The following is a 26,032-nucleotide window of genomic DNA, read 5'->3' as shown; positions in this document are numbered from 1 at the left end:
TCTCTGCTAACGATAACTGGGAGCAGAAGGTGGGCCCTGGTGAGTTTTAGGCTCCTTTGATTTATTACTCAAATGTTTCTATTAGATTGGTAGGCTCTCATCTCCCAGGGACCAAGGTTTGAAGTATTCTATTTTCACTACCCTATCTGAGAAACCATGTTCCACTCTAAAATATAATCCTTCAGCCACTCTCATGCTTCCTTCTGTGTACTGATGAAATACTTCAGAAAGAAAGAGAAAAAAGGAAAAAGCAGCACAGAGAAAGGAAGGAGGAGATCCTGTTTATTTAGAACCTGAATACATTTAAGTAACATCTGGGTGACTTGAACAATGTGGCCAACTTCACGTGGCTGGTAAGAACCCAAGTTTTGTTGCATTCTAAAGCCTTTTGAGTTGCTTCACCTTGTCATGGTAAAAGGCAGAGTGGATGAGGAAAAGCACAGGAACATGGGATAGGGCGCTGGACTTCTGAGGATACACCGGGGAGGGCAATCATGGCCCTGTAAACCATCCCTGGAGGCTTCTTCAGATAAAGAAATGGACTGGGTGGCCAGGGGCTATTTGGTGAAGCTCTAGTTAATGAGCTTTGCTGAGTATTTGCTTTGGGGCACTTCCAACTGTTTAAGGTATGTGAATGACTCTCTGATCCCTCTCCTCAGCCAGGCATCTCTTGTGGGCTTTTTGCCTGGCTTTTCCCACTGGGCAGTGGACCTCTCCAAGGCAGAGGCCAAACTCCAAGAACCAGTACATCTAAAGCTGATCTATTAATCTCTAATCCCAAATCTGCCATTGGTCCTATAAATTTCTGTTAATGATGTCACAATTATCTGACCGACAAGGCTAACAACACCAGAGGTATCCTCAACTTCCCTCCCCCGATCCTCCACATTAAATTACTTGCCAAGTTTTATTAGTTCTATCTCAAGGTATTGTGTCTATTTGTTCTCTCTTCTCTTTCTATCCTAGTTTAAGCCTTTATGACTCTCCAACAAATGTATTACAATATTCTCGCAACTTAGGGGCATGCTCTCCCCTGCTTCTTTTTACTACACTGTCAGGTGAGTTGTGAGACATTCCAATATTCAAAATCTTTCAATCCAGTCATGCAACAAATTTTACTGAGCAGTTATTATGTGCCAGGTGCTATTCTAAGTCTATGAAACAAAACTTCCTGCTATCAGAAAGCTTACATCGAATGAGGAATGATAGAAAGAAAATAAACAAATATACATCATGTCACGTTGTGATAACTGGCCTGAAGAAGAATACAGCAGAATGGAGATGCAGACCAGGAATTGGCAAACTTTTTTTGTAAAGGGCCAGATAGTAAATATTTTAGTCTTTCTGGGCCATATGATGTCTGCCTCAACTACTCAACTCTGCCACTGTACTGCAAAAGCAACCACAGACAAACTTAAACGAGTATGATGCTCCAGTAAAATATTATTTACAAAACTTGGCAGTAGTTTGGGTCTGATTTGGCAAACAGGCTATAGTTGACCAATTCCTATTGTAGACAGTGAGGATAGGAACATGTTTTTTGTTTTTTTTTTTTTTTTTTTTTTGAGACCGAGTCTCGCTCTGTCACCCAGGCTGGAGTACAGTAACACCATCATGGCTCGCTGCAAGCTCTGCCTCCCAGGTTCACGCCATTCTCTTGCCTCAGCCTCCTAAGTAACTGGGACTACAGACGCCCACCACCACGAACATGCTGTTTTTATAAAATGGTCAAGGAAGACTTCTTTGATAAGGCGATGTTTGAGCCATAAAGGAAGAGGCCATTAGCACATCTTGGAAAAGAGGATTCTATGCAGAGGGAACAGTAAGTAAAAATGCTAGGAGGTAAAAACATGCTTGGCACCAGTGTGTTAGGAGCTCAGCTACGAAGGGAGAGAACTTATCAGGTATTTTCCACTAATACCCTTCACCATCCCTGGGTTCCACTGTCTCATATACAACCATCCAACTATCATGATTTTCCATGCTCATACATCTGACTACTATAACAAGTATTTGCATATTTTTCCTAGCACCCATTCCCTCTCCTGATAACAACACCCCAATTTTCCTTTGGAGAAGTGCTCTATTTCACTCTCAGTCATTCCAACCCTAGCTCTAGCAGTGGGAATATGACCTAGGCCTTGCCAACCAGCACACTGTATCATCCTGGTCACAGTGACTAACTAGTTCAAGGATGGACACATGGTCCACGACATTCCATACTGAATAAATCCCAGGACATCATTGGATTTGTATTGGGAAGGTAACCACTTTTTCTGCTCACCAGCAGAGCTGAAGACAGAATACAAGATTAGCTGAAGACAGAATACAAGAGAGAAAGACTAAATTTTGATTTCATTATTTGAGTCACTGAATCTAGCCTGCAGCCAACTACTCTTGGGCTTTTCAATCACATGAGGTAATAAATTTCCTTGCCTCTCCCTTTGAATTGGATTTATATCACAACCAAGTGAGACCCAAATGATAAACACGTCTGACTCCATTCACCAAGCCAAGACTCTATATTTTTCTTCCCTCCTCATCTATACTCAAAATCTAGCTCAAATGCACCTAATTGAAAGTTTAATAAGATTTCTAAACTCTCTCTCTCTCTCCCACTACACCTAACCCCAGCTGAATTTTATAGGCACTTTGTTTCTATCCTTCTTAGATAGCTTGTTTTCTTCTTGGGCTCCCCGATCCACCATACGTGTCTATCTCCCTGATTAGACAGAGAGCTCCCATAGAGAGCAGGAACAGTGATAATCATTGCTGAATATTTGTGGAACCTGTAGCAGTGATTTGGCAATATCATATACATATGATAGACACACACATTTAATGAGTGAACATCACTAAGAACACTCCCACTGCTTTCACTGTAATTATCATTTGCCAGGTTGCAATAGAGAGTTTCATCAAAAATGAATTCCAAAGGCTAAATGTACCATCTGATGTAGTCCTAAAAAAATAAGTTAAGCATCAAACCATATTTGAATTTCTGTAAGTCTTATGCTAATTTAAACAGCTTTGTACTTAATTAAAATATTTTTCAATTGATAATAATGTAACTCGGATAATTAGCATCAAGTGGCATCTAGAGGATAAATTAAAAAAAACTAATCTACAGTATAAATATACCTAATTAACAATTATAATAGCAATTTATAATTGCACTTTGTTTACAAATGCTATAATGTCCAATTCTTTGTTCAACGAAATTGGTCATTAATGAAAACCAAAGTCATGTTTTCCCTGGTGTTGTCACTGAAGATGCCTCTTAGTTGCGCTGGCCTTTATGTTGCTTACCTTCGTGCTGCTTTTTAAAGGCCATGACGGTCTGATCTTTTAAAACTGTGTTCTGAAATTACAGCTAAACTATATCATGCCTCATCTTGCATACTAAGTTTACACCTTTTTGGTAATTAAATGAATGGGCCAAGTTGTCAGCCTAATTCTTTTGTGCCAGAGACCTTTGTAACATGGAAAAACCGGGGATGGCAAAAGCATTTTTTGTTCATGTGAAAAAAGACAGAGACTGGTACCTGAATGAAAGCAAGGCCCTGAAGACTAGGAGAATGATAGCCCCGTAAGGAAAATTAGGGGATAAATCTCTGGAAGTTTGGTGGAGGAGACATTAGTTTAGCAGCAAGTAAGGAAGTAGAAGTGATGTAAAGACCCCCATGAGGAAAAGTAGAGGCTGCGGGAATTTGAAACTGGAATTGAGAAGACAGTTTGAGGCAAGTACAAATTCAGGGGTCATCTGAAAAGAAGGAAATATTTAAACCATAAGTAGGACATCTGTAAATGTGGAATGTCCCACAGAAATGTGAACATAAAAAAAAAAGGACTAAACTGTGGGGGAGTCTACAGGTTTGAATCCAAGGCACCAGGTGAAAGAAGAGTTAGAGAAGGGATCAAGGAATGCTCAGAGACTTAGGAGAATGGTGGAGCATTCTTAGGGAACAGTGGAGCATCCAGTAGCCACAAAGGAGAGGAATATCTGGAAACTGTTGCCCCATTCTCTTTTCCTCTCATTGTGAGAGCAATGTGCTGTGGAGTTTGGGGAAAGAAGAGTCCACTGATAGAAGTCGTAGAGTGTAGTGAAGACTGCCTGAATTTAGATCCTGACTCTGCCATGTGCTCTCTGTGGAACTTTGGGCAAGTTATTATACCACTCTGTGCCTCAATAAGCTCATCTGTTAATGAAAGTAAGAAGCCTGGCTGGGCATGGTGGCTCATGCCTGTAATCCCAGCACTTTGGGAGGCTGAGGGAGGTAGATCACTTGAGGCCAGGAGTTTGAGACCAGCCTAGCCAATGTGGTGAAATCATCTCTACTAAAAATACAAATATTAGCCAGGCATGATGGTGCATACCTGTAATCCCAGCTACTCAGGAGGCTGAGGCACAAGAATCGCTTGAATCTGGGAGGCAGAGGTTGCAGTGAGCAGAGATCACAGTACTGCACCCAAACCTGGATGACAAAGCAAAAGAAGGAAGGAAGGAAGGAAGGAAGGAAGGAAGGAAGGAAGTGAGTGAGGGAGGGAAGGAAGAAAGGAGGGAAGGAGGGAGGGAAGGAGGCAAGGAGGGAAGAAAGGAAGGAGGGAAGGAGAGAAGGAGGGAAGGAAGGAGGGAAGGAGGGAAGGAGGGAGGGAAGGAGGGAATGAGGGAGGGAAGGAGGGAAGGAAGGAGGGAAGGAGGGAAGGAAGGAGGGAGAGAGGGAGGGGAGGAAGGAAGGAAGGAAGGAAAGAAAGAAGGAAGGAAGGAAGGAAGGAAGGGAGGAAGGAAGGAAGGAAGGAAAGAAAGAAGGAAGGAAGGAAGGAAGGAAGGAAGGAAGGAAGGAAGGAAGGAAGGAAGGAAGGAAACAAGCTTGTATCCTCCTAACAGGGTTATTGTGAGGATCAAATGCATTTATTCAGGGCAAGTGATTAGTTCAGCCCCTTACAGAGACTAAGCACTCACATACGCTAGCTATATTTATGTTGCAGCAAAATAGTAAAAGCTGAGCCTGAACTCACTTGAAAGTTACCAGGAGCTTTGTGGCAAAATGATTTTGCTATCATAGTCTTGGGTCAGTGGTTCCCAAAGTGTAGCAGGCATCGGAATCACCTGGATGTCTTGCTTCAGCACAGCTTACTGAGGTCTATCCCTGAGTTTCTCATTCAGTAGCTCTGGGGTATAGCTTGAGAGTTTGCATTTCTAACAAGTAGACCACAGCTGATATCCTTCCTCTCAGGACCATATTTTTGAGAACCATATGTCCTAGTGAGTTGGGGGAATAGTGGAAAGTCAGCCTGGCCTTCAATTTCTCCATTACTTAAGGTCCAACTGGAGAATACATATGATAGTGAGACCAGCCTTACTCACACATGCATGAAAAGGGCTGTGTAGTAATTCCTAGCCTGTAAAAGTGTTTTCTATTTTGGCTCTGACTATGTCAACAAAATCTACTGATCCAAACGTACTTGATACATCAATACCCCTACAAGTTTTAAGCAAATTTCTTTTGTGAACACACAAGGGCTGTGTCCAATTTCAGGATTTGATGGATCCTCTGAAACTCAGCTATTACCACAATCAAACAGCAAGATGGCTGGCTAGAGTTGTCAGGTGCTTATCTTCCCACAAAAAGAGGAGGCAAACAACACACAAACAGCTATATTTCAACTGGAGTGACTGAGGAAGTACAATGGAGATCACTAGGGCAGTGGCAAGATCCCTGTGGAACATGGAAACCCAGGAAAGCACCATAGAGAGAGGAGCAAAGCACCCTACCTCTGCCACATTATCTCCTTTACTGGGATTAACTTGCAGCCAGGAGGGATTTTATTTTTAAGGGAAAAAGTAAGCTGGAGACCCCCAGTGGTCCTTATTACTGCTACACACACCTGTAGTCCTTGCTGCCAGAGAGTTCTGTGGTCTTTGTAGGCCCCGAATCCAGTTTGGGGAGTTGAGGTCATGCAGGTGCACTGCCCCAGAGTAGGACTCTCCACTGTGTAACCTCCATCCACTGTGACCTAAGCTGCTACAGCACCACAGCATCTTAACAATGGATCAACTACTAGAGTGCACGCTGCTCTGGAGCTTGGTAGCCATTGCCTCTCTCCATTTCTGAGGCACTGCCATTATACCACCATACTCACATGGGTAGTTACAGTACCACAACCCTGGCTACTAAGAGTCTAGGCTCAGTGGAGCAGCTGAGATGCTGCCTTAAAATCCACCCAGCACCCTTATCCCCACACAGGCAGACCTGCGTAGTGGGAAAGGTGACACACAGCTGGCTGACCTGCTGTACCTGCACATGTCCAGCCCAACAGTCAGCCTGCCGGTGGGCCTGCCAGTAGAAAACCTTGTGAGTAACCAGCCCATAGTACCCAAATGCACCAAGCCCAGCCGCCAGTCCAGTACCTCCAGCTCTCAGCAAAACTTCACTACTGCCATCACAAACTCATGTACCCTAGGTCACTGACATAATCACAGCTATCACTGACAAAGATTTCAGCTAAAGAAACTGCACAGAGGCTATGTTACTGGGTCCACCCAGAACCAAAGCCAATGCACCATTCCCAACCAACATCCTAGGATGCATCTATAGGAAAAAGTCTCTTCCTGCAAAAGCTACCCCACAAAATTGAAAACGGTGACTATTCCACTAGATGCACAGATATCAACATAGGGGTACAAGAAATATAAAAAAGCAAAAGAACACCTCTAAAAGAACACAATAATACTCTAGTAACAGACCCCCGCAAAAATAAAATGTACAGAATTCCTGAAAAGGAATTCAAAATAATGATCTTAGGAAACTCATTGAGCTACAAGAAAATACAGACCAATAATTCAATGAAATAGGAAAAAATTCATCTTCTGAATGAGAAATTCAACAGAGAATATTATAAAAATCCCAGAAATCTTGGAGTTGAAAAATTCAATAAATGAAACCAAAAAATATGACTGACAGTGTCAATAACAAATTTGGTTAAGCATAAGAAAGAATTTTTGAACTCGAAGACAGGTATTTTGAAGTAGTCCAGTCAGATAAAAAGGTTTAAGAATAAGCATGAATAAAGATAGCCTACAGGATTTATGAGACACTATTAAGTTAACAAATGTTTACATTATACAAATGCCAGATGGGGAAGAGATGAAGAAAGGCACATAACACTTATTTAACAAAATAATAGCTAAAAACTTCTCATGTCTAGAAAGATATATGCAAATCCAGATCCAGGAAACTAAAAGATTCCCAATTAGATTCTACCCCAAAAGATTCTCTCCAAGGCACATTATAATCAAATTTTCAAAAGTCAAAGCAAAAGAGAGAATTATAAAAGCTGCAAGAAAAATGTGTCAAGTTGTAAATAAGAAAATATCTAGGCCGGGCGCGGTGGCTCAAGCCTGTAATCCCAGCACTTTGGGAGGCCGAGACGGGCGGATCACGAGGTCAGGAGATCGAGACCATCCTGGCTAACACGGTGAAACCCCGTCTCTACTAAAAAATACAAAAAACTAGCCGGGCGAGGTGGCAGGCGCCTGTAGTCCCAGCTACTTGGGAGGCTGAGGCAGGAGAATGGCGTAAACCCGGGAGGCGGAGCTTGCAGTGAGCTGAGATCCGGCCACTGCACTCCAGCCTGGGCGGCAGAGCGAGACTCTGTCTCAAAAAAAAAAAAAAAAAAAAAAAAAAAAAAAAGAAAATATCTAATAGACTACCAGCAAATTTCTCAAAAGAAACCTTGCAGGCCAGGATAGAATGAAATAATATATTCAAAGTGTTAAGTGATAATAACTGCCAGCCAAAAAAAAAAACAATAGCCAGCATGCTGTCCTTCACAAATAAGGAGAAGAAAAGACTTTTGCACCTAAGCAAAAGCTGAGGGAATTTGTCATAACTTGCCTGGACTTACAAAATATCCTTAACTATCCAAACTATCATGAAACACGGGAACGTATAAAGCTCACTGTAGAAGTAAATTCATAATCAGACTCAAAATACCCTATTGCTACAGTGGTACTATGTAAATCTTTCAATCCCTTAACATGAAGGTTAAAAGTCAAATAGTCAAAAACAATAACAACTACAATTAGTAGTTAAGAAACACACACACATATGTATATGAAGTATATATTATACACATTATGTATATATGTGTATAGTGTTATCTATGTATAGTGTACATATAATTTTTATATATTATACATATAAAATGTGTATATATGATATGCATATATACATATATAATGTATATATATTTAAGGTATATATAATGTATATATTTTATATATACTAATATTAATGTATATTTTAAGGCAACAGAATATCAAAAATATAACTTTTCGGCAGGGAGGAAAAAAGTCTAGAGTATTTTTCATGTGACTGGAATTAAATTGTTACTAGCTTAAAACAATCTATTGTAACTATAAGACTTCATGCTAGCCCCATAGTAATCACAAATAAATTACAGCAGATACACAAACAAGAAAGAGAAAGAAAACAAAGCTTAGCACCACAGAGAACCACTACACTACAGAGGGAAAAAAGAGAGGGAGTAAGTTCTCATCTATCAAAAATAACTTTGAATGTAATGGATACAATTCTTTAATTAAAATATATACAGTGACTGAATGGATTAAAGAACAAGACCCAATTATATGCTGCCTACAAGAGAGTCACCTCATTATTAAACACATAGACTGAAAGTGGAGAAATGAAAAAAGACAATCCATTCTAATGGAAATGAAAAGCAAGCAGAAGTAGCCATACTTATATCAAATAAAGTAGACTTTAAGTCAAAAACTATAAAAAGAAAGGAGAAGGTCATTGTATAGTGATAAAAGAATCAATTCAACAAGAAAATGTAACAATTGTAAATATAGAAACCCAATACCAAAGCACCCAAATATATAAAGCAAATATTACTAGATCTAAAGGGAGAGATTGGCTCCAAAACAGTAATAATAGAAGAGTTCAGCACCTCACTTTCAACAATGGAAAGATCACTTATACAGAAAATTAACAAAGAAATATTGGACTTAAACTGCACCATAGACCAAACAGATCTAATAGGCATTTACAGAACATTCTATCTAAAAGCTGTAGAATATACATTCTTTTCAACTACACATTAAACATTCTCCAAAATAGATCACATGTTAGGCCACAAAACAAGTCTTAACAAAGAAGATAAAGATTATATCAAGCATTTTTTTTCTAACAATGGTATAAAACTAGAAATCAACTAGAAGAAAAACTTCAGAACTTTATGAATACATGTAAACAACATTCTCCTCAATAAGGTAACAATGAAATTAAAAAGGAAATTTAAATTTTTTTGAGAGAAATAAGAATAAAAACACATCATGCCAAAGCCTATGAGACATAGCAAAAGCAGTCTTAAGAAGGAATTTCATAGCAATTAATGCCTATATCAAAAAAATAAAATGATTTATATTAAGCAATCTAAAGATACACTTCAAGGAACTAGAAATGTAAGAACAAAACCCAAAGTTGGTAGAAGAAAGTAAATAATAAAGATTGACTAGAATTAAAAAATAGAGATTAGAGTTAAAAGATCAATGAAACAAAGCTTTTTTTTGAAAATATAAACAAAATTGACAAATGTTTAGCTAGACTAATACAAAAAGAGAAGACTCAAATAAAATCAGAGGTAAAAAAGTAAACATTACAACTCATACCACAGAAATAAAAAGGATTATTATATATCTATATGACTATCTATCTACCAACAAATTTGACAATCTAGATGAAATAATAAATTCTTGGACCCCATAGAATCTAACAAGATTGGATTATGAAGAAATAGACAATGGGAACAGACCAACAATGAGTAAAGAAATTGAATCAGTAATAAAAAGTCTTCCATCAAAGAAAAGCCCAGGACATAATGGCTTCACTGCTGACTTCTTGCCAAACACTTAAAGAAGAAATACCAATTCTTTTCAAACTATTCCATAACATTGGAGAAGAGGAAACACTTCCAAACTCATGTTACAAGGCCAGCATCACCTTGATATCAAAACCAGAAAAGAACACAACAAAAAAAGAAAATTATAGGCTATTATCTCTGACAAACATAGATACAAAATTTCTCAACAAAATATTAACCAACTTAATTTAACAGCAAATTAAAAAGATTATTCACTATGATCAAGTGGGATTCATCCCAAGAATGCAAGGATGGTTCACCATCAGCAAATCCATAAGTGTGATATATTACATTAACAGAAAGAAAGACAAAAACATATGATCATTTTAATACATTCAGAAGAAGCATTTGACAAAATTCAACATCCAATTGCAAGAAATTCATCAAATTAAGTATAAAAGGTATGTACCTCAACACAATAAAGGCCATATACAAGAAATCACCAGCTAACATCATAATGAATGGGAAGTTCCCTCTAATATCAGGAATAGGACAAGAATGCCCGCTCTCACCACTTGTATTCGATGAAGTACAGGAAGTTGTAGCCAGAGAAATTAACCAAGAGAAAGAAAAAAGCAAACAAAATGGAAAGGAGGAAATCAAACTGTCCCTGTTTGAAGGTGATAAGATTTTATATATAACATACAGAAAACCCTAAAGATTTCACCAAAATAACTTATTAGAATTAAGAAATCTAAGTCAATTCTAATCAGTAAAGTTGCAGGACATCAAGTGGACATATACAAATCAGTAACATTTCCATATGCTAACAGTGAACTATTTGAAAAAAAATCAAGAAAGCAATCCCATTTAAAATAGCTACAAAAAGTAAGATACCTATGAATAAACTTAAGCAAGGAGGTGAAAGATCTCTATACTGAAAACTATACGACATTGATGAAATAAATTGAAGAGGATACAAATAAATGAAGAAAGACTCCATGTTCACAGATTAGATTAATTCTTAAGTTGTTAAAATTTCCACTACTACCCAAAGTATTCTACAGATTTAATGCAATCCCTATCAAAAATACCAATGACATTACTCACAGAAATAGGAAAAAAAATTTTAAAATTCATCTGGAACCACAGAAGACTCTCAATAGCCGAAACAATTGTGAGCAAAAGGAATTGAACTGCAGTTATTACAATTCTAAACATACTACCAAGCTATAATAACCAAAATAACATGGTATTTGGCATAAAAGTAGGCACGTACACCAATGGAAGAGAATAGAGATCCCAGGAATAAATTCACACACCTACGCCAATTGCCTTTTCATAAAGTTGATAAAAACACATATTGGGGAAAAAATAGTCTCTTCAATAAATGGTGCCAGAAAATTGGATATCCACATGCAGAAGAATGAGACTAGACTTCTACCTCTCACTATATATAAAAATCATGTCAAAATGGATTTAAAGATGTAAATGTAAACCCAAAACTACAATACTAGAAGAAGGCGTAGAGAAAAGACTTCATGACATTGGGCTAAGGAAGGATTTTTTAGGTGAGATCTCAAAAGCACAAGCAACAAAGGTAAAAATATGGGATTACATAAAACTAAAAAGCTTTTTCACAGCCAAAGAAACAAGAGAATGAAGAGACAACTGACTGCATGGAAGAAAATGTTGACAAACTATACATCTGACAGTAGTTAATATCTAGAATACACAGGTAACAGCAAAAAAGCAAAATAATCCAATTTTAAATAGGCAAAAGACCTTAATAGATATTTCTCAAAAGACATACCAATGTTTAACAGGTATATGAAAATATGCTCAGCATCATTAACCACTTAAATATAAATGAAATGCAAATGAGGTACCATCTCTTTCCAGTTAGGAGTATTATCAAAAAGACAAAAGATAGCAAGTATTGATGAGGATGTGAAGAAAAGGGAATCCTTAACATTGTTAGTGGGAATATAAATAAGTATAAGTACTACAGAAAACAGTAAGGAGGCTCTACAAATAATTAAAATAGAACTACCGTATGATCCAGCAATCCCACTACAGGATATATACCCAAAGTAAATGAAATCAATACATCAAAGAGATGTCTGCAGTTCCACGTTTACTGCAGTACTAGTCACAATAGCCAAGACTTGGAATCAACCCACACAGCCAACAACAAATACATAAAAAAATGAATAAAGAAAATATGTTATGTGTACACAACGGAATACTATTCAGCCATAAAAAGAATAATATTCTGTCATTTGAGACAAAGTGGGCAAACCTGGAGGACATTTTGCTAAGTAAAATAAACCAGACATACAAAGAAAAATACCACAGGATCTCATTCATATGTGAAATTTTTTAAAAGTTGATTTTATATTAAATAGAAGTTGAGAATAGAAAGGTGGAAGTTGATTTTATATTACATAGAAGTTGAGAATAGAAAGGTGGTTACCATAAATCGGGAGGGGATGGAGGAGAGAAGGATGGGGAGTTTGGTTAATGGGTAAAAGTTGCATTTAGGTAGGAGAAATAAGTTTTGGTGTTCTACTGTGCAGTAGGGTGACTATAGTTAATAGTAAATTATATATTACAAAATAGCTACAAGACAGGTTTTTGAATGTTGTCATCAAAAAGAAATGTTAAATGCACAAGGTGTTGAATATGCTAACTACCTTAGTTTCATCATTATATGATGGATACATGTATCAAAAAATCAAATTGTATGTTTGCCTGTGATGTGTTTATTGGAAAAAAAAAATCGGTTACCAACAACAGTTAGTGTGTACTGAATGCTTACTGTGTTGCACACACTGTACTACTAACTCTACACACACTGTGCAGTTCAGTACTCCCAACAGCACAGAGCACCAGACATTATTACCCTATGTCACAGAGTTATAAGAGGATCCCTAGAATGGTGAAGCAACGTACCCAAAGCACTATCTGACAACAGAAACCAGGATATACAGTTAGCTACAAAACATGTGTTTTTAGTTACTCAAATGCATGGCTCTTGGTTGCTCTGTTTCCCCCAGGAAAGTCATGCATGTATGAGAGATCAGTGACTACAGTCTACCTACATTTACTCCTCCTATATGTTTGACAGAATAAAAGTTTCCAAATAATTGAACTTCTAGCCTTTTTTGCCATGCTATTCAAGATCCTTTGAAAGTGCTCAAGGTTGTCATTGTCCAAAAAACTGAATAGGTGGGTGTGGTTTTCCAGAGAAAAAATTTTAAAATTGTTCTGAATCCACAAGTAAAGCTACTACATACAACAGACATTATGTTTTTTAGGTCTCTACTGCTTATTTCTCCTCTACTGGCTATCAACTTAAATAATTGACTTTTCACATAGCATTTACTTATGTTTCTTATATTCATTCTTCCTTCCCTTTGTTATTTTGTTATTTTTTTTATCTTTTTCTATGCAAATGGAAACTAAAGCTTAGAGAGAAAACATACTTGAATACGGTCACTCAGCTCCTAAGTGGTCCTGATAAGGATAAAACCCAGCTATGTTAGATGCTACCATGAAATGTGCAACCAGATTCAAACCTCCCAAGAGTTTAAATGGTCTGACAACTCAAAAAGACAAACTTCTCATTATGCTGAAAATGAAACTGCCTAGACTTGTCATTCCACACCATATGGCTGAATCCCAGTTGACAGGAAGCTCATTTCTGCAACACACTGGGCTCATTTCACTGAGTAGGTTGATGCAAGATTTGTGGGGTGGTCATTTCCAAGTCTTTTTAGCACTGATAGCGGCAGTGATATTTATTTTGATGCTTCCTTTCTACATTTCACATAAAAAAGCAAATGTTCCTAATGATGAAGAGAGGCAGATTTTATCCTGCATTATTCTCTAAATGAAATACCACAAACATAGCTGCAAACAACAACGAAAATACCCACCTGCTTTGAAGTGACCAAAAACTATCATCATTTCTCAGTCATCAGTCTAAGTAACTGTGGGGTAGGGCAGGGTAGAGGTTAAATTCTGAAGTGATACCATCACAGAGTTTTGTATGTTAAGATCAAGCCAAAGTGTTTGGACGTTTAAAATTATCCTGTGTCTTTGCAAAGTCAGATGTTAAAGTGGTGAAATGACTCATGATGCACCAAGGAATTTACAGGAAGTGCCAAATTCACTCGGATAGAATGATCTGGGTGTGAGATGACACCATTTTTTTCCCCCAGGCATTTTTTTACAGTTGGTACAGCAAAGTATTCTTTTTTTTTTTTTTTTTTTTTTTTTTTTTTGAGACAGAGTTTCACTATGTTGCCTGGGCTGGAGTGCAGTGGCACAATCTTGGCTCCCTGCAACCTCCACCTCCTGGGTTCAAGCAATTCTTCTGCCTCAGCCTCCCCAGGAGCTGGGACTACAGCTGTGTGCCACCACACCTGGCTAAGTTTTGTATTTTTAGTAGAGACAGAGTTTCACCATGTTGACCAGGCTGGTCTTGAAATCCTGACCTCATGATCCACCCACCTGGGGCTCCCAAAGTGCTGGGATTACAGATGTGAGCAAGTGCACCTGGCCCAAAGTGCTCTTAAACATGAGGATAGCTCAAAGTCTCTGGGTTTCCCTCCACACCAGCCAAGAATTAAAACAGAAAATGCCATTTCTACAAAAAGAGAAAAGCATAAATTGTGAAAAAAGGAGGTCTTAACATATTTACATGTAATGAAGTGCACTGAGGCTGGAGTCTATAGGCAGGGGTTTGAACATGGGCCCTACCACTTACTGGCACTTGATCTTGGGCAATGTTCCCCTTCTGAAAATGAGACCAAATAGAGGAGGCAGCAAGTATAGGGCTTTAAGGTAAAGTCCTCTATGTCCAACATGCCTGGTTGGGAATTCTAGCTGTCAGCCATGCTTTGGTTCACCTTTCCCTATGGCTCAGCTCAACTGTGTCATCTGTAAAACAGGGGTGATAAAAACAGTGTCTACTCCACAAGGTGTTTCTGAGGTGTAAATATAATAATGCATATCAGGCATAGTACCTAAATCATAGCAAGTAATCAATAGACTTTTTATAAAAAGATTATCCACATAAAGAGCTTTAAAAAATAAGTTATAAGTGGTCCCCAGAGGATACAGAGGTGGAAAAGAATCAAACTATACTAAGACTCCAATGTCTCAACTTTTCCCTTTCAAATCCTCACTGACATGGTTTGGCTGTGTCTCCACTCAAATCTGATCGTGAATTGTAGCAACCATAAGTCCCCATGTGTCATGGAAGGAACCCAGTTGGAGGTAATTGAATCATAGGGGCAGGTTTTTCCTATGCTGTTCTCGTGATCATGAGTAAGTCTCACGAGATCTGATGGTTTCATAAAGGGTAGTTCCCCTGCACATGCTCTCTTGCCTGCTGCCATGTAAAATGTTCCTTTGTTCTTCCTTTGCTTTCTGCCATGATTGTGAGGCCTCTCTAGCCACTTGGAACTGTGAGTCCATTAAACCCCTTTTTCTTTATAAATTACCCAGTCTAGGGTATGTCTTTATTAGCAGGGTGAGAACAGACTAACACACTTGCCTATAACCCAGAGAAATCTTGGTCCTTTATCTATTTTATTTATTGGGACTATGTATGAAATTTTATTTTTAAAAGCTTTGGTCACTGGAAAACATTGTTTAAAAATGTCTTCTCTAGGTAACTCTAATTTTACAGATATAAAAAAGCAAGGCCCTGAAAGACAAAGGGAGTTGTTTCAGATCGTGCCACAGGTTGACCACTGATAGGATTAGATTGCACCTGGCTTTATCGTCTTTGCACCCTGCATTTTTGGCTCCATTAAAGCCCCATAAGGATGGTCACTTCCATCTTTTGACTATGCTGAGCTCATGATGGCCAGGATGAGATTGGGACAGGAGAGTATAATGGGGCCAGTAAGAGTGTTAGGGAAGTCAGGGGCAAATACAAGTGTGAGAGTTGGGGGTGAGGTGATAAAATATATGTTCATACATGTACATATGTGTGCATTTGACCATGATAGGCATTCAAGATCCACTGAATTTGAGAGGCTGGCAAAATATCCAGGTGAAGAAGATCCAGAATTCAAGGAAGATACCAGGCTGGAGATGAAGCTCTAAGAGTCATCCAGAAAGGAAATTAGACATGTATGTGTACTGAGAGAGGAAGAGAGAAATAGACCAGACAAGCTGATTGTGGGAGGAGGTAAATACCAATAAAAAATACAGGAGAAATGGAAGACAAAGAAGATGCAGAGTGCAAATAATAATGCAGAGATAAATATAATTTCAAGTAAAAGTACCTTATAATAAATAATACTAATAATTTAAGATAATAACACCTAGCACTTATTGGACACTTAGGATTTTGGCCAACTCAGTACTTTACATAGATGATTTCATTCAATCATTTTAGCAGTCTCAGAAGATAGATACTTCTATTATACCAATTTTATAAACAGGTAATCAAGCAGGCACAGAGAGGTTAGATACTTTGCTTAAGGTTACACAGCTAGTAAAGGATAGAAATTGGGTTAAAAATGGGTTAATTCTAGAGCCTGAGATTTTAATCACTGTGCTACAGTGAATCTCAGGGAGCTAAAGAAGGAAAAGTAGCATTAGCATTAATAGTAATAGTAGTACAAGCAGTAACAGCAGCAACAGCACCTATGGTTGACTGAGTACTATTTTGTGCTAGGGGCTGTGATAAGTGGATGTAACAGAGTCTCATTTAATCTTAGGGACAACTTAAGATGGGAGATGTTCTTAGCCTTATTGAGCAGAAAAGGAAACTGGCTCAGTGATGCCAGCAACTTGCCCAAAGTCACAAAACTAGTGGGTGACAGCAGGAATTAAAAGCCAGGTCAGCGTGAGTTCCAGGACCCTTAAATCACCATGCTAGATCATTTCAGTGTACAGCCATCAAAGATTCATTTGTTATGTGCTCAAATTCAATAATTCCAACAGTGAGATCATAGAAATTTCTGTAAATATTTTTGGTAACGAATTCCCAGTGTTTTCACCAGAGCTTCTAATTCAGTAAATCAGAGCTGGAACTATGAACCTAAACCCTTCCAAAGTTTCCTAGATGATTCTTCAGTTGCAACCAGGTTTAGGAATCACTGTATCATTTATGCAAGTCTGGAATGCATCAAGCACGACTGCCAGTCTGTGAGTACAGGATGTGCTAAATGAGACTTCTTTGGATAAGCACTCATTCTCACACAAAGCTCAGTGTTGAAAGATGTGCCAAAAAGACTTGACAGCTTGAGAAATTTCCACTAGGGGACAAGACTTAGAGAGATTCAACTGCCTTGCTTTAAAAGAATCCAGGAAACTGGCCTAAATCACTCTTCTAGACACCATTTGTCTTAGTCAGTTCAGGTTGCTGTAACAAAGTACCATAGCCTGGGTGGCTTATAAACAACAGAAATTGATTTCTCATAGCTCTGGAGGCTGGAAGTCTGAGATCAGATACCAGCCTGGTCAGGTTCTGGTGAGGCTCCTATTCCAGGTTGCAGATTGCTAACCTCTTGTACCCTCTCATGTCAGAGAGGGATCTCTGGTCTTTTCATCCCGTTGGAAGGACACTAAGCCCATTCACGAGAGCTTCACCCTTATACCTTAATTACCCCTCAAGGATCCACCTCCTAATACCATTAACTTGGGAGTTAGGATTTCGGCATATGAATTTTGGGAGGACACATCCTGTTTGTAACACCATTTTGCTTCTCCTCTAAAATGTACATAGTAACATCAAACAAGTTAAATGATTTCCTTACCTAAAACTCGTAATCTTTCAGCTCCTACTACCACTTCATTATCGTCTGCAGAGAAGAGCAATTTTCCAGAAACAGTTTTTACCTCAAACTTTTTGCCATAAGCTTCTACAGCTTTTGGACCTGAGAGGAGAGAGAGGAGAAAGGGAGAGAGAGAGAGAGAGAGAGAGAGAAACAAGCAAACAAAAAAACCCCATTAGTCTCATCACTTTGACTACAAAAAGCTTTTCATAGAACATACACATCTAACAAGATTGCATGGGAGTTCAGTGTTCAGTGGACTGGTTTTCAAAAGCTGACCATGAAAATCAGTCTAATGACTTTAGCCAGGTCTTGTCAATTACTTTTAATAATATATTCTTGGGCTATAGTTTTGAAGACCACCAAGCCCTTCCTCCAAACTAATCCTTGACTGTGATTTCCTTCAGCTAACCACCAAATTACTGTCAAATAGCTGTGGATTTTTGCTTGTATATATCAAGGCACCAGAGGCTCAACACTTCTTGAGGCAATCACATATCTTTGACCCTCCCTAAATATCAGAAAGAACTTTTTAAAATTCAGCTCAAATGTGTTTAACGTTGTACCCTTAACCTACTGGTTGTATTTGACACCAAGAGAAATCTATTTCCTTAGTATATAGATTATTTCCTAGCAGAAATGGTTATTGTAATTAATTGTCTTAGAAGTTGTCCAATCTTTCATACTAGGATTTTGTTCAGTGAAAACTAAATTTAGATGGTCTATCAGATGCCAATGGATGCTGTTCTTGAATGTGGAGCTATAATTCTGCACAAGGAAGTCAAGCCCCTGATTCCATAGCATCTATATTCTCATGGACACACACCAATATACATTTAAAATTTTATTATTAAACCATAAAACTGCAGAAAGTTTTAGGTACTATGCAAAAAGTAAAACAGGTTGATGAATTAGAATTTTTAAAAGAAGAAAGCATTCCAATCTATCTGAGCTAGATCTACTGGATCTACCTGAATACCTGAATTTCATGAGGTTCTCAAAAGCTGGTCTACAGAAATGCACAGGAATAATCCAGGAGTATAATCATTCTCACCGAACCTAGCTCAGATCAAAAGAAATTCATTTCTTCATCTAGAAGTTCCTACAGAAAAATATTTGAAGGAGAGTAGAGTCTAGAAATATTGTATTTTTTCCAAAATTGTTCAGAAGATTCTGACATGGAATTGTTTTCTTTCTGATATTTCTCAAAAGAGTGTCACTTAATAATAAATAGCAATGAGAGAGTCCCAGTGCCTTTCAGCCAAAGACCACTAGGAACACACCTGCTGTTGAACAAATTGGGTTTATTACTCACTGCAGTGAGGGACAACACACAACATAAGGAAAACCATAGGGCATCTCAGAAAGAAGCCATGAGAAAGGACTTCTCAGAGGATGTGACCTTATATTAGATTATTTTGGGGAACATTGAAGGAAATAAGGCTTTACCCTGGATTAAATACTATCAGGAAATGGGAGTAAATCTTATCTAGAAGAAAGATAGACCAGGGAAATGCTAAAAATGTGGCGAATAAAGAAACAGTCACTCATATTAGCCAGGAGAGGGGGGTGTTTGGTCTTTTTTGTGATCTGGAAAATGTTGATAGTTTTGCTATGTACACACAGGACCAGAGTTGTGTTTGTGTGTTTGTGTTGTGTTTTGTCTTGATCCACCAGGGCCACTGAACAGCCTTGACTGGTGCACGTGTTCTGTGAAATTATATACATTGAAGCAGGAAAATGCTAAGGCCAGGGTGATAGTGCCAGCCAGCCACTGGGCATCTGGGGTGGCTTTTCTCTTTGTCAAGACTGTTGGACTAGGAATCAGAAGACATGAATTATTTCCCAACTCAGTCTTATTCTGTGGCAACATGATTTGGGGCAAATCATTTGATCTTTCTGAACCTCAGTTTCTGCATCTATAACACTGGACTATCACTGCCTACTCTATCGACTCTATAGAAAGTTTGAAAGGATCGAATGACATTGTGTTTATAGAAAGAAATCTAGGGTGGTAAAGTGCTGCGAGTGTAGGAGAGAGTGGACATCACCACTCTTGTGGACATCCCCATTCTACTGCAGTGGTGACAACACATGGAAAAGAATGCATGATGAGTACTTATTAGTGCACTTTTCTTACTCACATAATCACATCTATTAGGCAGACCTCATCCCTTGCCAGTATGTCCACACCAGCCCTCTAACACAAAGAAGGACATTGGAAAGGCTCCCTAATGAGTAGGAGATTGAAACAGCAGAGATAGGACAGCACGTCCAAGCATCATGGAACCTGGAAGTCATCTTATCTGACCACTTTGATGCTGCAGATGAGGAGAACAAATGGCAGCGTGGTGGAGGGCTCTCGCAAAGTTAGAGACAATAGCAGGTCTGGGTCTGGAATGGAGCTCTGAGAATTATTCCACAGAAGGAAAGGGGTATTTATTTGTCTGGGAAGGAGAAGGGGTCTGGGGCCAGCACATCTGGAACATCCAGGAAATGAGCTCTGTGAGGATAAGCAGAAATAGAAAACGAGACAAGAGCCAGAAGGAAATCTTGAAAGAGCTGAGATGTCCAATGAGGGATTTGACTTCAGTTTTTCTGCAAAGGCTAAGATGCAGCTCTCTTCTTGATGGAATCAAAACCTTGAATAAAATCTATATTATATTTGTCGATGCTTTAGGGTTATTACTTTATTTTTGTGAGGAGGTAGATTGAGAATGGGAAGTTAATGAAGTACTAATGAATGAATGAATGACCTCAGGATGGGCACAGGATGAGCAGAGTTTGCCCATCTTTGATCCATTCATATAAAAAAAGCAGTTGTATAACTTGGGGACACACATGCTTGGACTTCTTCTCTGTGGACCTGGGCAGTATCATCAACCTGGTCCCTGAGGAGTTAAGGACACCTTCCTGTGTTACTTTGAACTTATGAACAGCTGTGAGGCATGCAGGAGCATATACTAAAGGCTATAGCAGTATAGAAAGTATGCTTCAGCAATCAGAGAACACAAAGTACAATTAAGTTATCTTGCTTTCCAGGGCTTCACAGAACATAAAGTGGAATTTACCAAGAGCCACAACCATTTGGGTATCTAAAGCTCAGTAATTGGTAATTTTAGCCAAAAACCCACAGAGCAACTGCTGACTCAGTGGTGCAGACCGCTTGTCCTTTGCTGATTTCACCTGGGGCTGCCAAATTCCCTGGACATGGCTGGAATCCTTAAAAATGACTCTAGAGAAAAATGCAAATGGAGCTGGAGACAGCTCAGGAGGTCACATGTTGAACTCACTGTTCTCCAGGATGGAAAAAACCACTATTACTAATGTGAAACTAATCTTGAGTTAATCCCCCTCTGTGTAGTCTATGTGTGGAGTCCCTCCTTAATTAATCTCCTAAACAGGGAGGAGAACTGGAGTCCCATCAGGATGCATCAACAGTCTCCATGAATCTGGGCGGTGCAAAGGCCTGGTGGCCTTCAAACCTAATTTCTCTCCCCAACTCTCTTAATACTAGGACCCTTCCCCACTCCCTCATGATGCTGTCCAAAGCATCTCCACTGCTTTCCTCCATGTAGGTAGGAGGGTTCCCCATTCAGACCCACTATTGAGATACTAAATCAGCAGCCTGCCTTATGGTCAAATAGGCATTTGTGTTCTAATTTGAGAACTTTACTGTCATGTGAAACATTGTTTCCTGTGAAAAGACTTCCTGGACATCTAACATTAGTATTGCTAATGGGTTTTTGAGACATTATTTAGGTAAGTAAAATTCTTTATTCCTCAGGATTGCCTTCGTAGACCTCACTACTGAGAAGACAGGAGTGATTGGTTTTGTAATAAGTACAGCACCCAGCACAACAGGCATTAGAAGGTATTGTCTGCTGGGATGGCTGGGTGCTTTTCCACTGTGTGCATTAATGTAATGTAAAAGGAGTGTATTGAAGGAAAACTTTTAAGGGTGTATGTGCTGCATGTGTGTGTATTGTGTGTTTAGAATGATGTTTTAAACATATCTATTATCTTCTCCAGAGTTCATCGTAGGGAGACAGAAAACAAACACCAAATACTATTGGAGGGATAGAGTCAAGAATAGTGACACCGGAGGAGGGAGAAGGAGGAAGAAACAAGGGAAGAGGGGAAGAAGAAGAGAGATGAGAGGAGAGAAGGGGAAGGAGAGAGAGAAAGGGGTGAGAGGAGAGAGGGGAAGGAAAAGGGAGAGAAGCACTGAAAGGGAGAGGAAAAGGGGCGTCAGAAGAGTAGGGAGAGGAAGAGGTGGGGGGAAAAAGAGACTGACTCACTCTTTTGCTGAGTAATAGTCACTTGGGCAGTTCCAGCTTTATCAAAACAAAATCTCTCAAGTAAACCAAATCTCTCACTACAAATAAATGGGAAATGATCAACAGGCTAAATAAGTTCCTTTTGAATGTGAAAATCTGGGAGCTGGAGGTTGGATTTATTACCCTCCTGGAGCCAATTTTCACACAAGCTGCTTAAATCATTGCTTACTGAAGCTGTTTATTTAATTATTTAGCATTGTGACTGTGGACCAGATGTTATATAAGCAAGGCGGAAGATCCAGTCACACGCTGAAACAACATGTTTATGGATTATGGGCTCTGCCGGGCAGCAGTTCCTTCAATCCATGAGTTTCTTGATTGGCGGATAGTCCAAATCACCCACTGGCTGTGAATCTCTAGACATCCATATGCAGCAGTCCAGGGGCAGAGTGGGAGTGAGGCTGTCTCACCAGGAGTGAAGACTCTGGGCACAAAGGTACCTGTTTCCCCATGGCTTATTAGTGGGTTCCAGATATTTTATTCACAATAACAGTAAAGTTTCAAGGCATTTGGGTAACTGGCTTCTCAAAATGTCCATCTGTATACTTTTCTCTTATCCCTGAAGCCAAACAAATGGCGTTTTCTGTCTGTAAGTATAACAATGCCATTCACACATACATTCCTTTTCCCTTCCACTGTGGGGGTGCATAATGCCTCCCTGTTCACTGCTTACAGAGTGGGCATTGATTGTGCTGCTTAACATGTTACCAAATCATGAGGTCCATGTTTATCATTATAATCATGATTGTGAATAACCAGTCCTTGTTTAGATTTCAAGAATTTATAGCTTAAAACCCAGTGGGTGTTTTCCACAGCTGTTAGGCGCAGATCTGCTATATTAAAAGGAATTACACACAAACATATTCAGTAAAGATACATCCACATCTTGCAATTGAGTTAGGATCAAAGTCAGCACGTACAGCAAATATGGCATGGGTTCAAACTATAGTTAAAAATCCCTTTCACAGCCCATAAAGTATGGTCCCCAGCTTTGTAGATACTGCGTTCTTCTCTCAACCAATCCAACACAGCCTGTTTTTCCTCCAGCACTGGAGCAAGAAACTTTTCCTTGGTTGAGCACCAGATGAAGCAGCTGGCTTATATTTAGGGGCCATGTTCTGTGAAAATCTGCTTAGAAAAAAAATTTTTTTTTCTTACCCCACTAAATAGGTAGAAGTTTTTTTCCTTAGCCCACTAAGTAGGTATCATTAGATTTCCTAAGTTTAAATTGTGTACAGATGGAATTGTACCCTCTAGTGGAATCATGGAACACATGCTACATTCTCTTTCTCAACACAGTGTGTTAGCACACTTTATTTTCAAGTTCATATGGTGTTTCCTTTGACCATGAATTCTGTTTTCTGAGTGCCTAGCATGGGCCAGGCACTGCGAAGTTCTCCCTTTTCTTACCTGTTATAAGCTGAGTTAGCACTTTAGTCTGGTCATTGAGAATGTTCACTGTAACATTTCGGGCAGACTTGAAGTACAGGGCATTACCCTACAATAAGAAAATAAGAGAAACACATGAAAATGATATATTTCTAAACAAAAAGAACTGTCATTACAACTCTCTGCTGAAATGGCTTTAGCCAAGTTCCAATCAATGTGTCTTTACTCGAAAACTCCAAATGTTTAATGATCCTTACGTACATGATAATTAACTAGCAACTATCTAAAACAGATTTCCTCCAAAGAAATACACACACACACACACACACACACACACACACACACTCTCACACAGTATAGATTCCCCCAGAACACACACACATTATTATGTTTGAATCACAGACAATTAAGACACAAAGCCCATTAGCACTTACTGAAAATATTAGTTAGTCTTGGTACAAAGAATGATCAGAAATGAATGATAATCTAATGCCATCCTTTCTTCAAAGGAGTCATGCAGAGTCCTTACAGAAGAGCAGGCAGGTTCTGTAAAATACCCAGGATCTGCCCCTCGGGCATACCCACCAACTGTAAGAATCCTTTGTGGAGATGTTTGCAATGCATGCATAAAAACCCAGGAGATGTGATGTCCCCAGGTATGCCTCTGCCTGCCTTTTCTTCCTTTTCTTGTCTCCAGATTCCTCTTCCTACAGACCGTCTGTGCCTGTATCTACTCTGCCCTTTATCTAAAGGGCTCCCCAACTCTTTCACACAGTGGTACACATTTCTGGGCATGACTCAGAATAGGACTTGGCCCCCCTACCCTTTTTTTTTTTTTTTTTTTTGAGACGGAGTCTTGCTCAGTTGCCCAGGCTGGAGGGCAGTGACGCGATCTCGGCTCACTGAAAGCTCCGCCTCCCGGGTTCACGCCATTCTCCTGCCTGAGCCTCGGAGTAGCTGGGACTACAGGCGCCCGCCACTACGCCCAGCTAGTTTTTTTTTGTTTTTGTTTTTTGTATTTTTAGTAGACACGGGGTTTCACTATGTTAGCCAGGATGGTCTCGATCTACTGACCTCGTGATCCACCCGTCTCGGCCTCCCAAAGTGCTGCGATTACAGGCATGAGCCACCACGCCCGGCCGCACACGTTTTGTTGAAAGTCTTGACACTGAATATTTTAGGTTTCATGGGATGTATGTCCCTGTTGTGACTACTCAACTCTGCTGTTTCAGTGTAAAACTTGTCTTAGGCCATACATAAACAAAGAGGGTATAACTGTATTTCATTAAATATTATTCATGGAAAATGACATCTAAATTTCATAAAATTTCAATTTTATATTTAAAATTTAATATAAACTGAATATGCCATGAGATATTATTCTTTTTGTGTTTTGTCTCTCCCTCCCATCACTTAAAAACATGAAAATCATTCTTAGATCACTGGTGATACAAGAAGAGGCAGAGGGTTGAATGTAGCTCAAAGGCCATTGCATGCCAACTCTTGGTTTAGAAGTTGTCATTTTCTTAGGGTAAAGCAAAGCCAGAAATTAAAGGATGAATCTCTGACAAAGAACATGGAAAAAGGAATCTGGCAGGCATTCCTACCTTTCTGAACCTTTGTCACCATATGGTATATACCTGCCTGAAAATTCAATAATAACTCAATGCATTGAGCCCCAAATACGTAAAAATCATTGTCCTACAAGTTGTGAGCAAGCAGAAGGTAGGCAAAGCTCAGTCTTTACCTTCTAAGTCTTATATTCTAATGGAGACTAGGAGATGGTCACAAATATGCTAGGCAGAGAATAACAAGAGTGATTACGGAGCTACAAGATGTTTGGGGACTTCCCTGAAGGATGAGATTACTCTCAGCTTGGGGCTGTGGAGTGGGAAGCAAAGAAGAGTTCCTGACGGAATGAATACTTGGGCTAAGCCTTGAAAAGAATAGATACAATTTTATCTATTGAAATGAAAAAAGAAGGTCATGGAGGTAAGAAAATTGTGGGCTGTTTAATGTCTTTTTCCTTCTAAAACTGGTGGGGATGCTGACTGGAATGGCCAGTCCAGTCCAGCCACCTCCACACGGCAGAATGGCAGCCAACACCCATCCCCAGGTGGCTTTCAAAAGTGGAGGAAAGGGGAGGGAATGTGATATCACTTCAATCAAGATTTATGCTCTCCTGGTATGAAAGGTGCAGATTTTGATATTTGTATTTGATAGCAACCATATCATCACAGCCTGTTTTGATATGATGTGGTTGCCAGAAGTTACTTACCTTAATAATCCTAGAGTGTAGTATATTTTCCTTGCTCTCTGAAGAGCTAACAATCTGATCTGGGAATTCAGATAAATAGTGAAAACCACGAGATAGCACACAATAACTCCCACATTCAGGAAAGGCTTTGAACTCTCAGCGTGGCTGGAATCCTGAGGGAAGACTAACCAGAGGAAAGCTCAGCTGGTTTTCACCTTTCCTCCTAACAAAAGGGCAGGCTGGTCACAGCAGCACTGTTTCTATCTAACACTAACTAAGGTAACAAGTTAGACTGACCTTGTAAAGTAAATGTGCAGAGTGTGAGCTTTGGAGTCAAACAATTTAGGCTTTATAGC

General features: G+C 39.2%; 1 protein-coding gene across 2 annotated transcripts in view; it reads right to left on the bottom strand.

Moving 5' to 3' along the window:
- The window catches only part of SGCD (sarcoglycan delta), a 420,259-nt gene that overhangs the window by 130,678 nt on the left and 263,549 nt on the right, over nt 1-26,032 (bottom strand). For both annotated transcript variants that reach the window (XM_001113209.5, XM_015141314.3), the window contains 2 exons: nt 23,441-23,528; nt 17,673-17,792 (listed from right to left, as the gene is read on the bottom strand). In XM_001113209.5, the coding sequence (XP_001113209.4) occupies nt 17,673-17,792; nt 23,441-23,528 (208 nt within the window). The remainder of the gene's footprint in view (nt 1-17,672; nt 17,793-23,440; nt 23,529-26,032) is intronic.

Source organism: Macaca mulatta, chromosome 6, assembly GCF_049350105.2.
Source record: "Macaca mulatta isolate MMU2019108-1 chromosome 6, T2T-MMU8v2.0, whole genome shotgun sequence".
Classification (NCBI taxonomy): domain Eukaryota; kingdom Metazoa; phylum Chordata; class Mammalia; order Primates; family Cercopithecidae; genus Macaca; species Macaca mulatta.
This window is presented reverse-complemented; position numbering and strand designations above follow the sequence as displayed.